At 37.7% G+C, this 18,588-nt stretch overlaps 1 protein-coding gene across 4 annotated transcripts in view; it reads right to left on the minus strand.

Moving 5' to 3' along the window:
- Nucleotides 1–13,972, minus strand: part of ASXL3 (ASXL transcriptional regulator 3) — a 157,039-nt gene extending 143,067 nt beyond the window's left edge. The window contains exons 1-2 of one of the 4 annotated variants that reach the window (XM_040479133.1): nt 13,568–13,972; nt 2,046–2,128 (exon numbers count right to left, since the gene is read on the minus strand). In XM_040479133.1, coding sequence (XP_040335067.1) covers nt 2,046–2,101 — 56 coding nt within the window. In that variant the 5' untranslated portion in view covers nt 2,102–2,128; nt 13,568–13,972. Of the gene's footprint in view, nt 1–2,045; nt 2,129–4,129; nt 5,043–13,567 lie in introns of those variants that run through there. The other 3 variants (XM_040479131.1, XM_040479134.1, XM_040479135.1) reach the window with 3 other exon arrangements.
- Nucleotides 13,973–18,588: the final 4,616 nt, after the last annotated feature.

An 18,588-nucleotide genomic window follows, 5' to 3' on the forward strand; every position in this document is an offset into this window, starting at 1 on the left:
AGAAATAGCAGGTTACGTCTTCCATTTCAGTGTTCTTCACTCTTTAAAGACGCTGCTTTGCGTTTTGTTAACTACATATGCTTACAGCCCTTTAATATACCATTCTGGGAAGACCAGCATTTTGAAAAATAGGAAATAATGCTGTTACAATAGTCAGTGTAATTAAAATGCTGTTCAGAGGCATGGTACAGGAATTTTATATCTCAAGGTGCATAATAACTGATCACAGAGTAGTCACTCCTGTTGAGAAGGATACCATAATGAACAAATTTCAAAAGCCTACTTCTAGGAGATGCTTTTTATGTCTACGTTGGCAGATTCCACTGGCATAGAGCCCACATTCAAGAGGAGTTGATATCCTTAGATTTTTACCTCCTCTTTTCTTTTGGCTGCCGCACAAACACTTTCAGTGCCTTCTAAATGGCATAAATATTTTCAGGGTTTTTGACAGCAACAAGGGGAAAATTAATTTCCAGGTGTTCCCATTTTGTTCCCTAACTCCTCACACTGACGTCCGGCTCTGAAGAACAGGATTACCCTTACCAGAGCTATTAGGCTTGGTCAGCAACTTCTCTCCCCACCGTTGCCTCCAGTTTGTTGGGGGAACAATGATCGCAAATGGTGTCATTACATTATCTCAGGTTCTGTCTTCAGAATGGGCGGGAAAGGCCTCCAACATAGAGATGAAAGTTTGAGCCTAGATGTCCTACACCCCTCTAAATTGTGATGTTCATGGATCAAACTTGCAAAGGACCCATTTTAAACACCTAAAAGCTGTTGTTACTCACCCTTTCCGGCAGTAAGAGTTACAGGTAATACCGATTTGTTTTTAGGAAAACTTGGCCTCAGGAGGATACTCATTTCTCTCAGTTCTATCTCAGTCTCAGTAAAAACATCCGAAAGGTAGCTCAGCAGCTTTATTTTCACCAAGCTGCAAATACTGTCTTCCAATGGCTTGTAGGTAGACAAGTTCATACAAAAAAACATTCACTCTATGTAACATGGATGAATGACAGCTCAATGTTTATTTTACTTTGTAACCAACTTCCTTTTTCTCCTTGAGTGGTATCATCAACATGGCCCTAAACTGATGGCTAAAGCCCAAATTGTCAAATCTGGACAATCAAAGACTGTCCTAAATAGAGAACAATCACAGATAAACAAAATGCAGTATGCGTCCATACAATGGAGTATTATTTGGAACAAAAAGGAATGAAGTACTGATTCATGCTACCACATGGATGGACCTTGAGGACATTTTGCTAAATGAAAGAAGCCAGACACAGAAGGCTACACACATACTGTATAATTCCATTTCTATGAAATGTCCAGAATAGTCAAAACCAGACACAGAAAGTCAAATCGTGGTTACCAGGGGCTGGAGGGAGTAGGGAATGGGCAATGATTACTTGATGGGGATGAGGTTTCATTTAAGGTGATGAAAATGTCCTAAAATTAGATAGTGGTGCTGACTGCACAACTTTGTGAATACACTAAAAAACCACTGAATTGTACATTTTAAAAGGGTGAATTTTATGGTATATGAGTTATATCTCAATAAAACTGTTATTTTTTTAAAGACTCGAAATAGCTGATCAATGACACTCAAAGTAGGAGAATTCTACATATAAGAGGGCTAAATTTGTAACCACATTTATTGGCACTTCAGGTTTTATCAGAGTGATCCTGGAATCTATCTCTTAAGCCTGTAAAAGCGGTCCTCTTATTCATTTTCAGAAACAAAATCTCCTCTTACAAGAGACAGAGAACAAGGAGTAACTCCAGTGAAGGGCTAATTCATGCAGCAGGGCTCTCTGTGAACAAAGTACATTCTATATTAACCTGCCGAATGTAATTTATTAAGCCAACGGGCAGTTCCAAGGAAATCTTGGGTCATCTAAATATTTGGCAATCACAAAAGAATCTGCAGGTAATTACTTAATTCACAGTCAACTGCAGTATCAAAATCTAGACACATCTATTGCTTTGCAATTAATAGCAATTACTAATCAATGAAAATAGAAAATGTAAATATGAATACTGACCTTGTTTCTTTTAACCCTTCTTTCTGAATGACTTCTAATATCTGCTTCGCTGTCATTGGTGAGTTGGGGTGTTTTTCTAGTGCCTGAAAAATAAAAATAAACATAAAATTCCTAGATTATCATATGGAAATGTACAAAATGAAAACATATGTGAATCATGCAATGCTTCTTTAAAATTTTAAAGGGGAAGGGGCTGTTGTATCAAAATAAGTTCCAATTTTACAGTTCAGGTGTCCAAAGAGAGAATGTAATTCTTTTCTGGACATTTATGGCAATTTCTGCAACATGGGGGGTCATTCCTCAAAAAATTGTCACAAAGGCATACACACCAAAAAAAGAAATGTGAAAACAGAAAAAAAGCAAGTTAATAAATGTATATAATTTCCTTTATTAAAAGCTGCTAATATTTATACTTAAAGACAGATTTTCAGGTCATTAAAATGTGTCCTAAATTTCCAGGACCTTGGAAACACGGAGCCTGGACAATACTAACAGCAGAGAACAAAGTGCTGGTTAGAAATAACCTCACTGGATTCACATTTCGATCAACCTCTTTTGTATTAGGGGAAAAAAAAAAAGAGGGAAAAAATTCCTTCATGGCCAAAATGGAAAAAAGCATACAGAAACCCAAGTAAGTCATTACAGTGTGTGTTTTCCAGTTCAGCTCAGTTTCCTTTCTTCTGCCTTTTCCAATTAATTTCAAGTAAACCCCTTCCTCTTCCCATTCAGCCCATCTCAGTTTTATGAACTGAGTCCCATTTTTCTTCCTCTCCCCTTCTGGCCTCCTTATTTTTGAGTGAAAGGGACTTGTTTTAAACAAAGTGTGAGGGATACATGGGACATGGCTAATTATTTCCATGGTCATTAGACCATCAGACCCGGAAATCGAGTTCCTTTATTTACCCAGGAGTTTAACTACATGCTGGGAAAGCAGTAAACAACAGTGCCCACGCTGTCACAAGCACAGACTACAGGGGCCACCTCTGGGTATAAGAAACAGGTCTACACACATCTTCACAATGACTTTCTCCAAGGGTAGACAATACCCACTTAAAGATGCTGTACAGAAGCTTCTGCACATTGTAGAGTTCTAATTTATGATTATTTACTGGAATGATCCTAATTATTAAGAATTAACAGAGCCACCTTAACAACTAAAAAGGCTTCTGAATCTGTTCAAAACAGCTCTGTGATCTCTCCTACTACCATGGCCAAATTTCAACCAGGTCACTAGCAAAGGTTCTATTCACCAAGGTTCTCTGGTGATTGACATACAGCCTGCCCCACTTCACTATTAGGGCCCCTTTCCTGTTCTCCCCTCTCTCGTTCCCAGGAAATGTCCCCATCTTTCCCAGTCCAGATCAGTTCCTTAGCCGTTGTGGTATGTCCTTGAAAGAATACAGAAATGTGAGCTACACTAGAAAGAGGGGACGGCGACAAGTATGTCAGTAGGAAAGAAGGAAACCTGTCCTCACAGAGGAGGCCACTGGAGAGCTGAACTGAAAACTGGGAAGGGGGATAAAGAAACATAGGCATAGCTGTATAGGGAAGAGGACTAACGTGTAAAAATGTTCGTTAAAAAAAAGGCAAGAAGGAAACTGCATCATAGAGCTGAAAAGGGGGAAGATTAGATCACAAAGAAAGGCGGGAAAGAAATAGATGTGACAACAAAACAGCTGACAGAATTTGTAAAATGAGAACTATAAGTAGAACAGTGCATACTTATGAATTACTGAAAGGCAATGCTGTGGTCACATGGACTATATATAGGGTGGGCATCAACCCAAATGATAGGCGATGCTGGGGACGCTCATGGGCTCTCATAAAAGATACGGGCAGAAGGTCAATAGACACAGACATACACAAGTAAGCAAGCAAGGAAGAGGGAAACTGACGGGGAGAGGCACAGGATGGCAGAAAGAGGGGGAGAGGGGACAAAGGAGAGAAAGGGGGAAAATTGAGCTGAACTGGGAATGTCCAAAAGGCAAACTGATTAAATCTAGAAAGGGCCGAAGAGGAAACTCTAGTGTACTGGGCAACGTTTTAACGGAAATTTGGGTGCACTCAAAAGTGGGGTTACTCACTGTGGAGGATTCCCTGTTTCTCTTCCTGAGTACAGGCCCCTCAGCACACCTGGGCAGCTCCTCCCAGCAATTGAGAGAATTTGGATAGCCCTGTCCCCTTCTCTATGACATCACATCCTACTCTACAAAGGAAGTAAAAGTGCCAAGAATTACATCATGAAGTGGATGAGAGGCAGGAAGGAAATGATGAAGCCACAAAACACCAGAAGCCACCCTCCGTTCCTGCAAGACAGAGAAAGGAGACAGAGAAGGAGAGTTCCTGGTTGTGAACAAGCTTCACTGAACTAGCTGTGTGAACATTAACAAAGGAGAGAGAGAAATTACCTTCACAGAACAAAACATTGATACCATCAAAATAATGTGACACATGGTGGAGACACGAATCAGACTCACAGGCAGCCATACTCAAACACTACAGTGGGAAGAAGCCACAGTCAGAGTGAACCAGCACCGTAGGCTATCAGCAGACTGAGTAACTGCCCGTTGCCCCAACACTCTCTTGGCTATGAGGTGTTATGTTCCCTACACCCTGCAAAATTCAACTTTCTGAATTATCCTTCCTGACATTTTCAAGCACAACTAATATCTGAATATGACTTCATGGTTATGTAACACTTGTTTTGATTTTACCACGTTTCTCCAATTTGTTTCCCATCTTGTGCCTACCTCTTTAGAAACTGGGGTCAAGGATGCATTAGAGCAGGGAAGAGAGTAAGATTACTCACAATTTCTAAGACAATCATAATAAGATTATATAGGGCCAATAAATATTTCAGATTATCATGACAGGTTGAAACTGGCTAGGGCAATAATGATGTTAATTTTGACAAAACAGAAAATATAATTCTGAAGTTTTCTATGGATAATAATCATTTAAAATGACCTTATTTGGGGCACTTGGGTGGCTCAGTGGATTAAGCATCCGACTTTGGCTCAGGTCATGATCTCACAGTTCATGAGTTCGAGCCCCAGATTGGGCTCTGTGCTGACAGCCTGAAGCCTATTTCAGATTCTGTGTCTTCCTCTCTCCCTGACCCTCTCCTGCTCATGCTTGTGCTCTCTCTCTCTCTCTCTCTCTCTCTCTCTCTCAAAAATAAATAGACATTAAAATGACCTTATTTTCAGATAGTAAAAATTAGAAAAATGCAAACCCATACCTATATTCTAGAAAACAAAATGCACCCATAAGCCTACAAACAAGAATACTAACCATTCCTAATATTTGTTTTCCTTCTATTTTCTTTCTATCCACACACAGCAATTTAAGATAATTATAAAAAAATATGTGCATATATCATTACCTATCTTATCTCCATATAATATGAATTCTTCAAAATGGGCATCATAATTAACACTTCACCAAGGACAGGCATTTATGCTGTTTTCAAAATTCAATAAATAAATAATATATTGAATGTAACATTCTTAGAGTATTATTGAGTCAAAGGATGTGAGCTCTGTCATGTCTCTTGATACACTGCCAATTGCTTCCAGAAAGATTTTAACAATTTATACTCTCACCAAGCAGAACTAAATCTGCCTCTCATAACTTTGCCAGTATTCAGCGTTATCTTTGAGTAGTGTTTGACAAATTATTAGGTCAGAAAAGTAATGGCTTATTGTTATTCTAATTATACTTCTGTAAATACTAATGAGGACAAAGGGTTTTTTTTCCCCAAATGAGTATCATATGGGATAGACACCAGATATTTGTTTTTCCTTATTAATGTATAAAAAGTTCTTTATATAGTTAAGTAATATTTGTTGTTTTGAATATTAACAATATTCAATATAACAATATTAACAATAGCTATTATTTTTGTTGCTTTTGGGGATATTTTAGGGACATATGTAAAGTTTTCTGTTTTCACATGAACAATTCCATCAGTTGTTTCCATCGTGACTCGTGTCTTATGTTTAGAAATTCCTTTTATCCAGAGAGCATGCAAATATCTACAAATATGGTTTTCATATTTTTATGGTTTCACTTTTTTTTTAATGTATGTCTATTTATTTTGGGGGGGGAGAGAGAGCGTGCACGCATGTGCTCATGTGAGCAGGGGAGGGACAGAGAGACAGGGAGAGAGAGAATCCCAATCAGGCTCTGTGCTGTCAGTGCAGACTTCAACACGGGGCTCGATCCCACAAACTGTGAGATCAACGATCTGAGCCGAAATCAAGAGTTAGACACTTAACCGATTGAGCCACCCAGGAGCCCCTGGTTTTACTTGTTAATTTACCTGGATTTTACCATTTTGTAGCATGGTGAAACACTAACTTACACCCCACCACCTATAAATAAGATTCTCCACCATAATTTGTTTCATAAGTCAATCTTGGTTATTGAGTCACCCTCTACTGCATATTAATATTAGGACAATGAAAACTCTTCTGGATGTGAAACCAAATAAATGTTGGCATCCAATATATAATATCCACAAAAGCAGAGCTATTCTTGCTAAGGTAGAGATGAGAATGCTCAGAGCCCCCATATGTATTCCCTCTAATGGCCAAACTATAAACCACTGTCCCTGGGGCCTGTCTGGGGGCCTGTCAGATCCCCTGATCTTTCAATCAACTGCTGTGCCAACACCACACTGTTTCAAATTGCTCTGATATTATAATACACTTTACTATCTGGATTGGCCACTGCTCTCATTATTCCTTCTTAAATTTTTAATTGTTCACTTCTTTATATTTCCAGATGAAATTTAGATTGGAATTAAATGAGACATCTAATTAAATTTTCAAGCAATTTACACAGTGTTCCATGTGTTTAAGTTTTGTTTTATAAACTGTAATAAGCATTTTATTGTTTATATTTTTAGTTGCGACTATGAATACACTTTTTCATATAATATTCTTGCATTTTATTGCTAAGACATACAAAAGCCACTGAATTGTGATAATTATTATCTATATAAAGAGCTAATTGAATTCTTACTAGTTCTCACAGTACAGAAATACAGAATCATATTTTCTACAAATAATGTGAATTGGGTCTCCTTTCTAATACTTCCATGTTTTCTCTTTCCTATATTATTTACTTTGGATAAAAACTGATCCTTTCTAGTCCCATTAAAAAAAAAATCTGCTGAAAACTGAGCTGCTTTGGAATTTATCTCCTCAAAAGCAGGCCCCCAAAACTGCCGAGTTTCCCAAATACCCTTAGCTGGATCTATCAGAAACCTCTGGCCAGATATCAAGGTCTCTCCTATACAAATCAGTCTGCCACAGTGTTCAATCTTTACATAAAATGCCCTCTCTTTCTTTGTAAAACAAACTGTCCTCCAGTGTTAGAGCTGTGTTTGTGAGTCCACTTCAGGCTCACGGTCTAAGAGCTGGGTCTTGCAACTCTCATGCCCCTGCCCTAAACACTAAACTCCTTTCAATCTCCATAACCTCCTTTCTTCCACAGGGCTGGTCTGCAGTAGGTTTCAGATTCAGCACTACTCTCCAGAAAGGGGGATTTCCATGGCTCGGGACACAAGTCAGTATACAATCAGCTACCTTCAGAGCAGGGGATCCTCTTGTATTTTTCAGAGGACCTGAACATATGTGTAGGACTACACTACTGGATTTCATCCTCTCTACTTATGTGACTATCTCAGAGCCTATCTCAAGAATATCTAGATGCATGCTACTGTCAGACAAGACAGACATCCCAGAAACCTCCTCCTCCAGACATCTACATGTCCCAGGAGGAGGGAAAAAAAACTGCAAAGAAAGGGTGGTAATACAGTTAAGAAGAGAGAGATGGCTTGCCATTATCATTAAGGGCACGGACCAACCTAGGAATGGATTTTTCTATGTTTTAGGTTCAAATATTTTCATCTAATACATGTTTTGAACATTTTAAGGATTACTCAAGATTTCCTGGGTGTCTCTTAAAACACAAAAGTCATCTCAAGTATCCCTTAGATAAACACATTAGACCAATGTTCATCTGATGGTTAAAATCTCGATCCTTCAGACCCTAAATAAAAATTTCTGATTTTACTTATTTTTAATTTTTTAAATGTTTTTATTTGTTTTTGAGAGCGAGAGACAGAGACAGAGACAGAGAGGGGAGGGACCAAGAGAAAGAGAAAGAGAGACACAGAATCCAAAAAGCAGGCTCCAGGCTCTGAGCTATCAACACAGAGACTGACACGGGGCTTGAACCCATGGACCACGAGATCATGACCTGAGCCAAAGTCAGACGCTCAACCAGCGAAGCCACTGAGATGTCCTCTGAGCTTACTTATTTAATTGCAAAATAAAAAGATATCTACAATTTAAAATCACGTCATTGATACATGGTTAGATTTGTAGAATCCTAAGTGAGTATCCAGCACCAAGCTCTCTCCCTTTTTCTAACATTATTGCATCTTCCCTTAATCCATGCAGGCAGTTCATTTAAATGTTTAGCTGCCTATGGTCTCATGTCTTAGGTAAATGGTTTAGGGGTTATAACAATAACCATTATATAATTCTCTACATGATTAAAGAGTGCTTTCACATAACGTATTTTACTTGATGTCATTCAACGTATATTATTTTATTTGACCCTTACATCAACTCGGTGAGATACATAGAGGAGGCAGGATTAACTTTCTCGGAGATGCACAAAGTGGAAGGGAGTGGAAGTAAGTAGAAGGACAGGACTTGTACACATTGTAATCCTGATGATGACAATGTTTAAATGGAATAAGAACAGTTAACACTTATTAGATAATTCTGTGCTAAGTCTGTAGGAGCTTTACATATATTGCAATAGACTCTGGGATTCATATATTTAACATTCCCTGCTTCCACTCTTCTTGAGAAGCCTCAAAGGTCCGTGTCATTCTGATGAAACATGAATCTGGATCACTGGTAGGATTCAGATGAGGAAATCACTCACATAAAAAGTGACAGCACCTTTCCCAACTGCCCAGTATCTGCAGCTCAGTCAGCTTGTTCTCTAACCATAACGTATGTGGTTACCAGTTAAGGGTTTAAAGATGATCCAATTTTTCTATTCTACTTGCATGCATTTTACGGGGGAAAGTACATGCTTCAATAGCATTTATGAATGTGTGACTTAAAAGATACAGAAATTTGGTGTTAATACCCTTGAGAATCGGGATCACTTCACTCAGAAGAAAGCAGCCTCCAAGAGGATCAAGTGCCCCCAGGTTCAGCAGCCAGTAAATGATGGGTCTGGCCCATCTGACACTGAAGTCTGCTTCTTCTACTAAGTTAAACTGTTTCTCTTCATGAGCACAGGGGTTTTACAGAAACTGAGGACCTACAGTCAAGATATTACACACAGTATCTACCTCATAATACCCACTTCTGCAATCTATCACTTAAAAAACATTGAGTATTTCTTTAAACTCTCAGATAATGGTTTAAATTGTACCTTCCCTTGGAGCACTTGTCAAGCAGTCATTAATTAGAATTACCTGTTTAATGATATTCTTCCTGCTACACTGCAAGCATTGGTTCTCATTCAGGTCCACCCTCCGCCCCCCGACCCTGGCTGATTGCAGCACTACTAAGTAAGCTTACACAGAGACCAAGGTAATTTGGGGAGATGTTTTCAGTCGACCTATATTAGGAATGATTATAGAATAATAAAGAAGGTTATGGGCTTTGATGTCAGATGAACCAAGAACCCCTACTCACTAGCTATCTGATCTTAGATATCTAACCTCCCTGAATCCCAGTTTCTTCACTTGCTCATTTATAAAAATGCTCTGAGGACAAAATGAGATAATGAATATAAAGCGCTTATGATTCCAATATGCCAAATGACTGCCTGTGGCAATATGTGCTAATAAACATTAGTTAATACTATTGGTTTGGCAGGGAGAGCTCTGAGAACATCCTAACATGAGGAGAGCTATTAAAAAAATGATGGACGTTAGATATTGTCTCTCTTTGAGATTTCCTGCATCAACTGCACTTGAGCTTCTGCAAATAAGGCTAGCTACACAGCACCATTCCTCATCGTGTGACCACAGCCAAACTTGTCCCACAACAGATTCACAGGTAAACCTGCACACGCTGTGCCTGGTTTCATCATCCAACAGTCTTTCTGTGTTTAACAAGAGGGGTTATACAATATGGTACTCTTTTAGACACCACTCTGTTACCTGGAAAGAAAAGCACACTACAGGGACAAATTATCCTCTTATGTTTGTATTACAAATCAAGTAAAAACACTGAATACCAACAGTAACAACTTACTTCCAACCATACGCACTTAAAGACAAACTTTCAAGTAACTATAAGTAGTATCATACAATATCCATGAGGAAAAAAAATCTGTCAAATGATTTTACTTGACCAGCCTCATAAAACTGAGCACAACTGAGAGTAGAAAGATGGCTTTCTAAGGCCTAAAAGAGTTCAAAGTGTGATCACTGCCTGAATTTACAGATAAAATTCTATGCAATGGAGAGGTGACTTCTAATTTTCTGTGGGATTTTGGTAACTTTGTTCTGCCTCATTAAGTCTCTAATCTTTTGAAACAGTTACCATTACTTTTAACACAGAGAGAAAACAAAGTGAGAGATACCCAGAATTTCTACAATGTTCTCAAAAATGTAAAAGAAAAATATTAAAAACTACTTAAATGATGTGCATGAAACCTGTTTTAAAAGTAAAACATCTCTTTAATGAAAACGAAATACTTCTCCCACAGAAATCTCCAGGCAGGGTACTCTATTCAAACCCACCAATTATTAAAATGCCTTTTCTGTGAATCAAGTAAAACTTCTGCTTTCCTAAAACTTCTACAATTGTTCTGGCCTTTGCCTTTGAATGTCACAATTATTTAATGTTAAATTACAAACGCTTTCCTAACATGAAAGCTTAAAGTCAGGTGACTGTGTTATGTGATTTGCAAAACGGGGCCCAATCATTTACTCATGATACACTGCCACCTGTTTGAATACACTGCTAAGAGCCCCGTCTTCTTTTATCTCTAGGCTAATGGATCCTCAGTTTCTTCCACCAATCCTCACATAAAATAGTTTGCAGACACTGTCTCGCACATCACTCTTCTTTGAACATTGAGTCTGCCGATGTCATTTCTAATTTACGTGCCTGAAGAATTATACTAATTGAAATAAATCAGCTAAATACCATTAATAAATGTTCTAAATGCAGTTTGAGTGAAACATAATATACTGAAACTATGACTTCCCTTTACCTAACTCGTTTAATTACATTAATACAACCTAATAGGACACTCACTCTTTTTTAGCAGGCCTCATGCTGTCAACCAACTAAAACTTCCAGATCTTTCAACATTTGTTTCTGCAATCACACGTATAATTCTATGGCATGTATTTCCAAACATGCTGGACATAAATGTTTGCTTTATGCACTAGTGTTTGTTTCAATTAATTTTTACAGGCTCTGAAATCTTACTATTCCCAGATTTCTGATTATTCCAGGTTCCAGTTAAACTTTATGGTATCCACAAATTTTAAAAGTATTTACCTCAAATTTCATCTCTTTAGATGAAGGTTGTTTGTTCAACCTTATAAAGTTCTTTGGGAATCATCATTCTCTTGTTCAACTGTCCGATTCCCCCTATCTATTTTGTGACATCCCACACATTTGACAAGCATCACTCTGATGTATTCCTTCAAGTCACTCATGATAGAGCTGAACCAAGCAATGGAAAACAAAGCCACAACCATGCAGCTGCTGTTGGAATCTCCTTTCAGACTCATCCCAATTAGCCAATCAACATACTTGGCTATAGATGTTCAATCTTCTAGAAATTCGTTTAATTATACCCCAAATGACCAGCTGAAACTCAGCTCCAACAGGAGCATCCTCTTGATATGTAAGTCTAATAATCCTATCAAAAATAAATTAATTTAGTTTGACATGAATTAACTTGGAGAATCTATAATGCCTTCCAGGGATCACTACTTCCATTTGCAAATGCTTACAGTCATCTATTTAATAATACAGTCTAGAATTTTCCTGAGATTTGAGATAAAGCTCAATAATCTGTGACTTCAAACACTTTCTTATATCTCTTTTTATAATCATCACAACAGCAAATACTTACACAGCGGTGACTCTGCATTAGGCATTATTCCAACATGTATATAAACTCACTTAATCCTCATACCAACCCTCTTACTGTGGAGGGACTGTTATCACCCTCATTTTATGACAGATGAGGTAACTAAGGTGCAATGGAGGTTATTTAGCTCTCCCAAAGTCACACAGCTACAAAGTAGTAAAGCTAAGATTCGAAGGGCGGTGGTTCAGTTCTTGGACAATTCCTCCCTCATTCTCGGTGATTTTTCCCCATGATCATCATCAGCAGTCCTGAGCATATCTGCAGATGCTTTAGGTGTCTCGTCCCCAAGCTCATATGTCATCATTTCATATCCCATCTAGATTCGATGGATATAATTTCTATGTGACTTTATCACATCTTATTTAAAAGAAATTTGCACCACTTTATTATTTTTTTCTGCACTATTTTAAAGGGAAAAAACATAATGACATATTTCAAAGCTGAGAAATCATGCCCAGTAGTAAAGGTGCTACCACTCTGACCGTGAACATCAGACTAATTCCATGGCAGTTAAAACGCACAGGCAGTTAACTCCTGTTAGTTGAATGAAGGAAATATTCACTTGTCAGAGGTGTTAAGGTTTTACTATTTCTAAACTAAGAGAATTGTCTCCTATGGAAATTCATATAGTCGCATCAGTTGGTAGTGAAGATCATCTTCAATGAGTTTCACAAAAGCAAGCATAGAACATACATAGGTTTTGTTGTAGAACCTCTCATAAAAATCTAAACATAATAATATAATTGAGCATAATTAGGTAAAATAATCCAAGTAGTCTTCCCAAGGTTCAATATGATTAAGATTATACACTCTAATGAGTTGGGAGGTTTTTTTTTTTTTTATTACTATAGACATAATAACTCTAAAAACCTGGTTTGCAGAGAGGAGAATACAACATTATGAAAATTAAGGATCCTAATGTGTATTTTTGTCCACACATGGGAAGCTAAATATTGTCTACATGGAAACCTATGGACAAAGCCAGCATTCTCCTCAAGATAACATTCTAAAGCAGCAATTGGCTGAGACCCCAAATTTCCTTATTTTCGGAATTCTTACAGGGTGCTTGTGTTAGTAACAGAGGGTAGTAATAATGTAATGCTAGAAAGCATTCTGTAATAGAAACATGCTAGGTACTTTTGCAAGAACTTGAATTATGTTAACATATTTCATTCTTACAACCACCTCTCAAGGTAGGTACTGGTGTTACAGAGAAGAGAACTGAGACACAGATGTATGAGTTCATTTACACCAGGCTATTCCCAAGTAAAAAGTCAGCCTGGGATTCCAACCCATGCCCTCAGACTCCAAGTGTTTCACCATTAAAATATACTCTCTTACAGCAAATGGTGCCAACTTACTTGGAGGGTAATTCAGCAAGACTGCTAAAATGTAAAAGGTAGGTGGTCCCATTTGTTCACTTTTAGGAATTTTTCTTACAGAAATCCACAGCCCATTCTGCAGGTTCAATGAAGTATTGTTTGAATTTTTTAAAGCGCAAGACATAATCTAAGAGGGAGATAAGTAAATAAATGAAGGCACACACATACCATAAAATAATATACTGCCATTGCAAAGAAAATACGCACTGACATAGAAAGATGTCCACGAGAAAGCGATGAGTAAAAATAAACAAGCCGAAGAACAGGATGTATAGACAAAGCATGTATTCAAATTATGTGGTGTCCTTACATACGTACACACGCCCACACACGCATCCACACATTAAAATATTCTAGCAGTTAACAGATATTACTCTGGAGAGTGGTAGAAAAGTTCAAGGAGGAAATGGCATACTTTTATTTATATTTGTGTATGTAGAAGCATAAATGCCTTTCATCATCTTTAAATTGTATATTAATACAGTGTGTCATTTAGCTAATTTATGCCAATATTACATAATACAAGTTATATAACTTATATAATCTATATACCATATAAAATAATATATACCTAATAAATAATTTAAAAATCAGTTCCAAACATAATAAAAATGAATACTCAAACAGCAACGAAAACCATTATGCACCTTATGCTGAAAAGCACAGTGGAGAAAATAAAATCTAGGTATATTGAATTTTTTCTAAAGCAAATATTACTCATCATTCAATAGGAGTCAGGAAAATTCTTCAGTGTTATACTCACAGACTCGTTTGAAATGACACAGCATCCAGATGTAGCTGCCAGAAGGAATTAGTTGCAAAATATATCTTGAGATAATTGTAGAAAATGACTTTGTTATACAGAATGATTTGATTCTGACCACTTAAATGTTGAAGAATGACAAAGACAATGATGCTTTCTTTGTCCCAGTTAATAGTAACCTTTTTCTCCTGACTATAGTTACAAAACAACATCACCTCTTCAATAATTCATTGATTTAACAAATATTTACCAAGCACACACATACACCAAAATGAAACACAATAAAACGTGTCACCACCACCTCTAGAGACACCCATCTTCTGGTTTACTATAGTTAGGGAGGGGAGGGTGGCAAACAGCTAATTTACTTAGAAATGGATTTAAAATAAAAGGAAGGAGACCAGGCCATATGCCTTCTTTCATATTCCTTCAAAATGCTAATTTAGTCTATATAGAAAGGACCCTTGCCTACCCCATTTCCAGTGGTGGTATTATATGGAAGTAGTGATAATCATCATGGCATTTTTTTTTCTTTCTGGTCACTGTTTTATTTCTAGTACCTGGCACACAGTAGGCACTCAAAAAACTTGCCTAATGAATGAAAACAAGATGAACAAATGACAAGGAAGAATTGATGTACTGAATTTATTGTCTTGTGGACACAACTCCTTATTCTCCTCTTCTGAAAAATAACCTTTCCTACTTTGATTTAAATGCATATTCCTGTAGATACTTAATGATGGGGTGGTGGGATGGCAGGGGTCAGGCACACAAGGAGGGCCAATCATTGATCTTCCCCAGGATACATTACCTAAAAATTCGAGAAAACAAATCTCAGTTCCTTTCTTTTTTTTTAATTTTTTTTTTCAAACGTTTATTTATTTTTGGGACAGAGAGAGACAGAGCATGAACGGGGGAGGGGCAGAGAGAGAGGGAGACACAGAATCGGAAACAGGCTCCAGGCTCTGAGCCATCAGCCCAGAGCCTGACGCGGGGCTCGAACTCACGGACCGCGAGATCGTGACCTGGCTGAAGTCGGAGGCTTAACCGACTGCGCCACCCAGGCGCCCCGCAGTTCCTTTCTGATATTAACCCTATGTGACGAGCGCCTCAGATTTGGTAGAAGCCAAGTTTCTATCTATGTGAAAGAAACCAGGCTCAGAAAAGAAGGCTTCTGTACAGAAACAGAGATGAGGGAGCCCTGGACATGTTCACGCCTTCTTTTCAGATGTTGCTAAGGACCTTTGTTCTCCTATACCGGTGTAGGTTTATACACGTCATCCAATAAATTCTTCTCACTAAATTGGTTAGAGTTGGATTTTAGTCACTGTTCATGACCAAATGTTCATGACCAATCTGTGTGTTATACTAATTACTAAGCCCTTAGTTGGTTCCTTTCACAGGATATTTTTTCAAAGTACAAAATATATGTCTGTAAGCCTGACATTAATTTTTTATTCCCTTAGAAGATAAATAAAACAGTACCTACTGCTAAAACTTACTTCTTCTTCATCGGAAACCCAAATTCTTAGTGAAATGAAACTTGGGAATGCAGAATGTTTAGCGCTTTGTGAAATACGCACTTTGAACCATCCAGAGACACAGTTAAAAATTTAAAACAACTGTATAAAAGTGGGAACTCACCAGGCAAAGCTAGACATAATTCTAGCAGTAAGAGATTTTTATCTAGAACACAACTTTGATGAGCAATAGCTAAAAAACATTCCTCAATCCCAGGCTTCAGCAAAAGGGCCAACATTTTAAAAATATGAAGCAGGTATCCTAATATTTTAGCGATACGACCTAGAGGCCTTCTGAAGGCCAAAAGGCTTATGTGATATGTGCGTCCCTGTTTCTAACTGGAATCATGCAGAAAAATCCAGCATAACTGTTTATACAGAAACCGAGTCAAAGATCTCCCACCAGATTCACTGCACTCAATTTACTTAGAATTATGAAGACATAATTTGAGTATCTGCACAAAGATTTATGTAAATACATTCGTGCGGCAATTACTTTTATATTCCACTTGATGTACTACCCACCTCAGTATTAGCCAAGTTTTCCAACCCTCTCCATCCTACCTCCCTTTCTGTCCTGTTTCTTAAACTATGTGCTGGAGGAATAAAGGCCATATTTATCAGGGCACAAAGGAAACAGAACTGGTTTCAATCAGCCGATATTTGTTGATATGAAATATGGGCTGAGTCTCTTTAAGGAGGTAATGGAGCATTAAAACTTACCTTTGCCAACAAAAGACTCTTTATGAAATCAGATAGTCCCTATTGCTTTTGAGACTTCCTCAGTCCTGATTTTACCAGTTGGGTTCTGCAAACTAGTAGGCTGGGAGCTCATTATACTATAATACCACATTTAGATGTCAGAACGAAGAAAAATGATTAGCTCTGATGTGATCAAAATATCTATTCCTTCGAAAGAAACACAAATAAGAATTACCTATTAACCAACTCTAAATTAGTGGTTACATAAAGTCGTACTTAGATTTTTCCCAGAGGTTGCCATTCAGCATTATTAAATTATGCCTGAAGATAAATTAGGCCAGATGTTTTTCTCTTAGATTCACTCAACTACAACAGGAGGCATTAGCCCCACAAAGAATCAAATCCTCCCGGCAGAAGCTATCTGTAGGAAAAGTGTTGAGAGTTCTATTAACTACTCTGACATTCAGGTTTTACGAGATAACTAAGTCTGCCATCAGGTACAAAGAACATACAAGAGAACAAACATTGGGATACTCTGTAGGTATCCTAGTGCAAAGGGGAAATAAACACAAAACACATTATCTCCATATCACTGCAATTAAAACAGGAAAATGAAAGTCTGTTTTGTGACCACAGCAATTCAGAGGTGGCCTTGCCTATGATAATTATAATTAACATGCCCCCATATAAAAGGCCAAAAAAATTTAAAGATAAGGAATACACTGTGAAAATCAATGTCTCCTGCAGATAAATTGTTTCTTAATTAACAATATAATTTAATATGTATGGGACTATGCACTAATAACTCCATCCCTATTTGAGCATAAGATTGGTAGAAAATGGGTAGGAAATCTGGTTTTGAGTTTTTGCTTTAGAGCACGGAACAGATATGGTTGTGCACTGGTGAGCCGGAAGGGCTGGACAAACATTGTTCATCTGGTTTTAAGATGCATATGGTCAACACATTCCTTGTGGTGTGAATGGCCGCAGGCTTTCAAGACAAGTTTTCTTCATTTTCCCCCCTTTTCCTACATGAAGGAGTAGGGCTCAATGGGGAGTCTGTCAGCTGTCAGGAGTTTCTGTATGCTATATCTAGAGGAGAGTGGAAACCGGTGGGAACAGCCCGAGGGTGAATGAGCCCTCAATGGAAGGGAAATGTAGACAGGAATCTCTGAGACAGACTGGGAAATATAATCCCTTAGTGGGGGTGCTCCCTCTACCAGCATTGCCCTAGGCCAAAAGAGAGAGAGAAAGAGAGAGAGAGACAGAGAGAAAGAGAAAGAAAGAGGTGTTATTACAGTGTCTGCTTTCCTCTTCTCAATGGTTTGGAAATCTGGTCATACCTTTTCAATGAAGCACAATTTGTCTGCAATTGGAAACTTGAACTAATTTAAAATGTCCAGGTACCCTTTTTCTATCTTTTCAACTATCTTGGAATTCAATTCTCTATTAACAATAATTGTTCTACTCCTTCTGGTTAGAAACTTTTCCTCCTCAGCAGACTGATGAAATGAAAAGCAATTATTTTATACAGCAAAAACATGAACAGAATTATCTTAAGATAGAATGTAAAAGAGTTTTTCTTGTAATGAAAATTCCCTATTGTTTACTGGTTTAAAAATATCAAAGAGTACATACTAGAGAGGATGATTTTACAAAGCAATTTCATGTAATGGAGAAGAAAAAAGGGATTTAACCTTCTTTGCCTCACTTGCCTCTTAAGCATGTAATTATGCATTTAGTGTCTCATAAACAAAGGTAAAAGGTGCCCTGCAACAAAAACACCCATTTTGCTATACAGGCTGTATCTGTCAGGATAGGCAAGGATACAAAACAAGAAGAAAAAACAAAAGAAAAGAAAGAAAAGAAAAAAAAAAAGAACCCTGAAATCTCAGTGGATTAAAACAAATGCTTATTTCTCACTCAACATTTCTATGTCCAACCAAGAACCGGGATGACTGAAATTCCATCTTGTCACCAGCTTCTGTGATCAACACAACCGAGCAAAAAATAAG

Source organism: Herpailurus yagouaroundi, unplaced genomic scaffold (assembly GCF_014898765.1).
Source record: "Herpailurus yagouaroundi ecotype Mexico unplaced genomic scaffold, PumYag 142, whole genome shotgun sequence".
Taxonomy (NCBI): domain Eukaryota; kingdom Metazoa; phylum Chordata; class Mammalia; order Carnivora; family Felidae; genus Herpailurus; species Herpailurus yagouaroundi.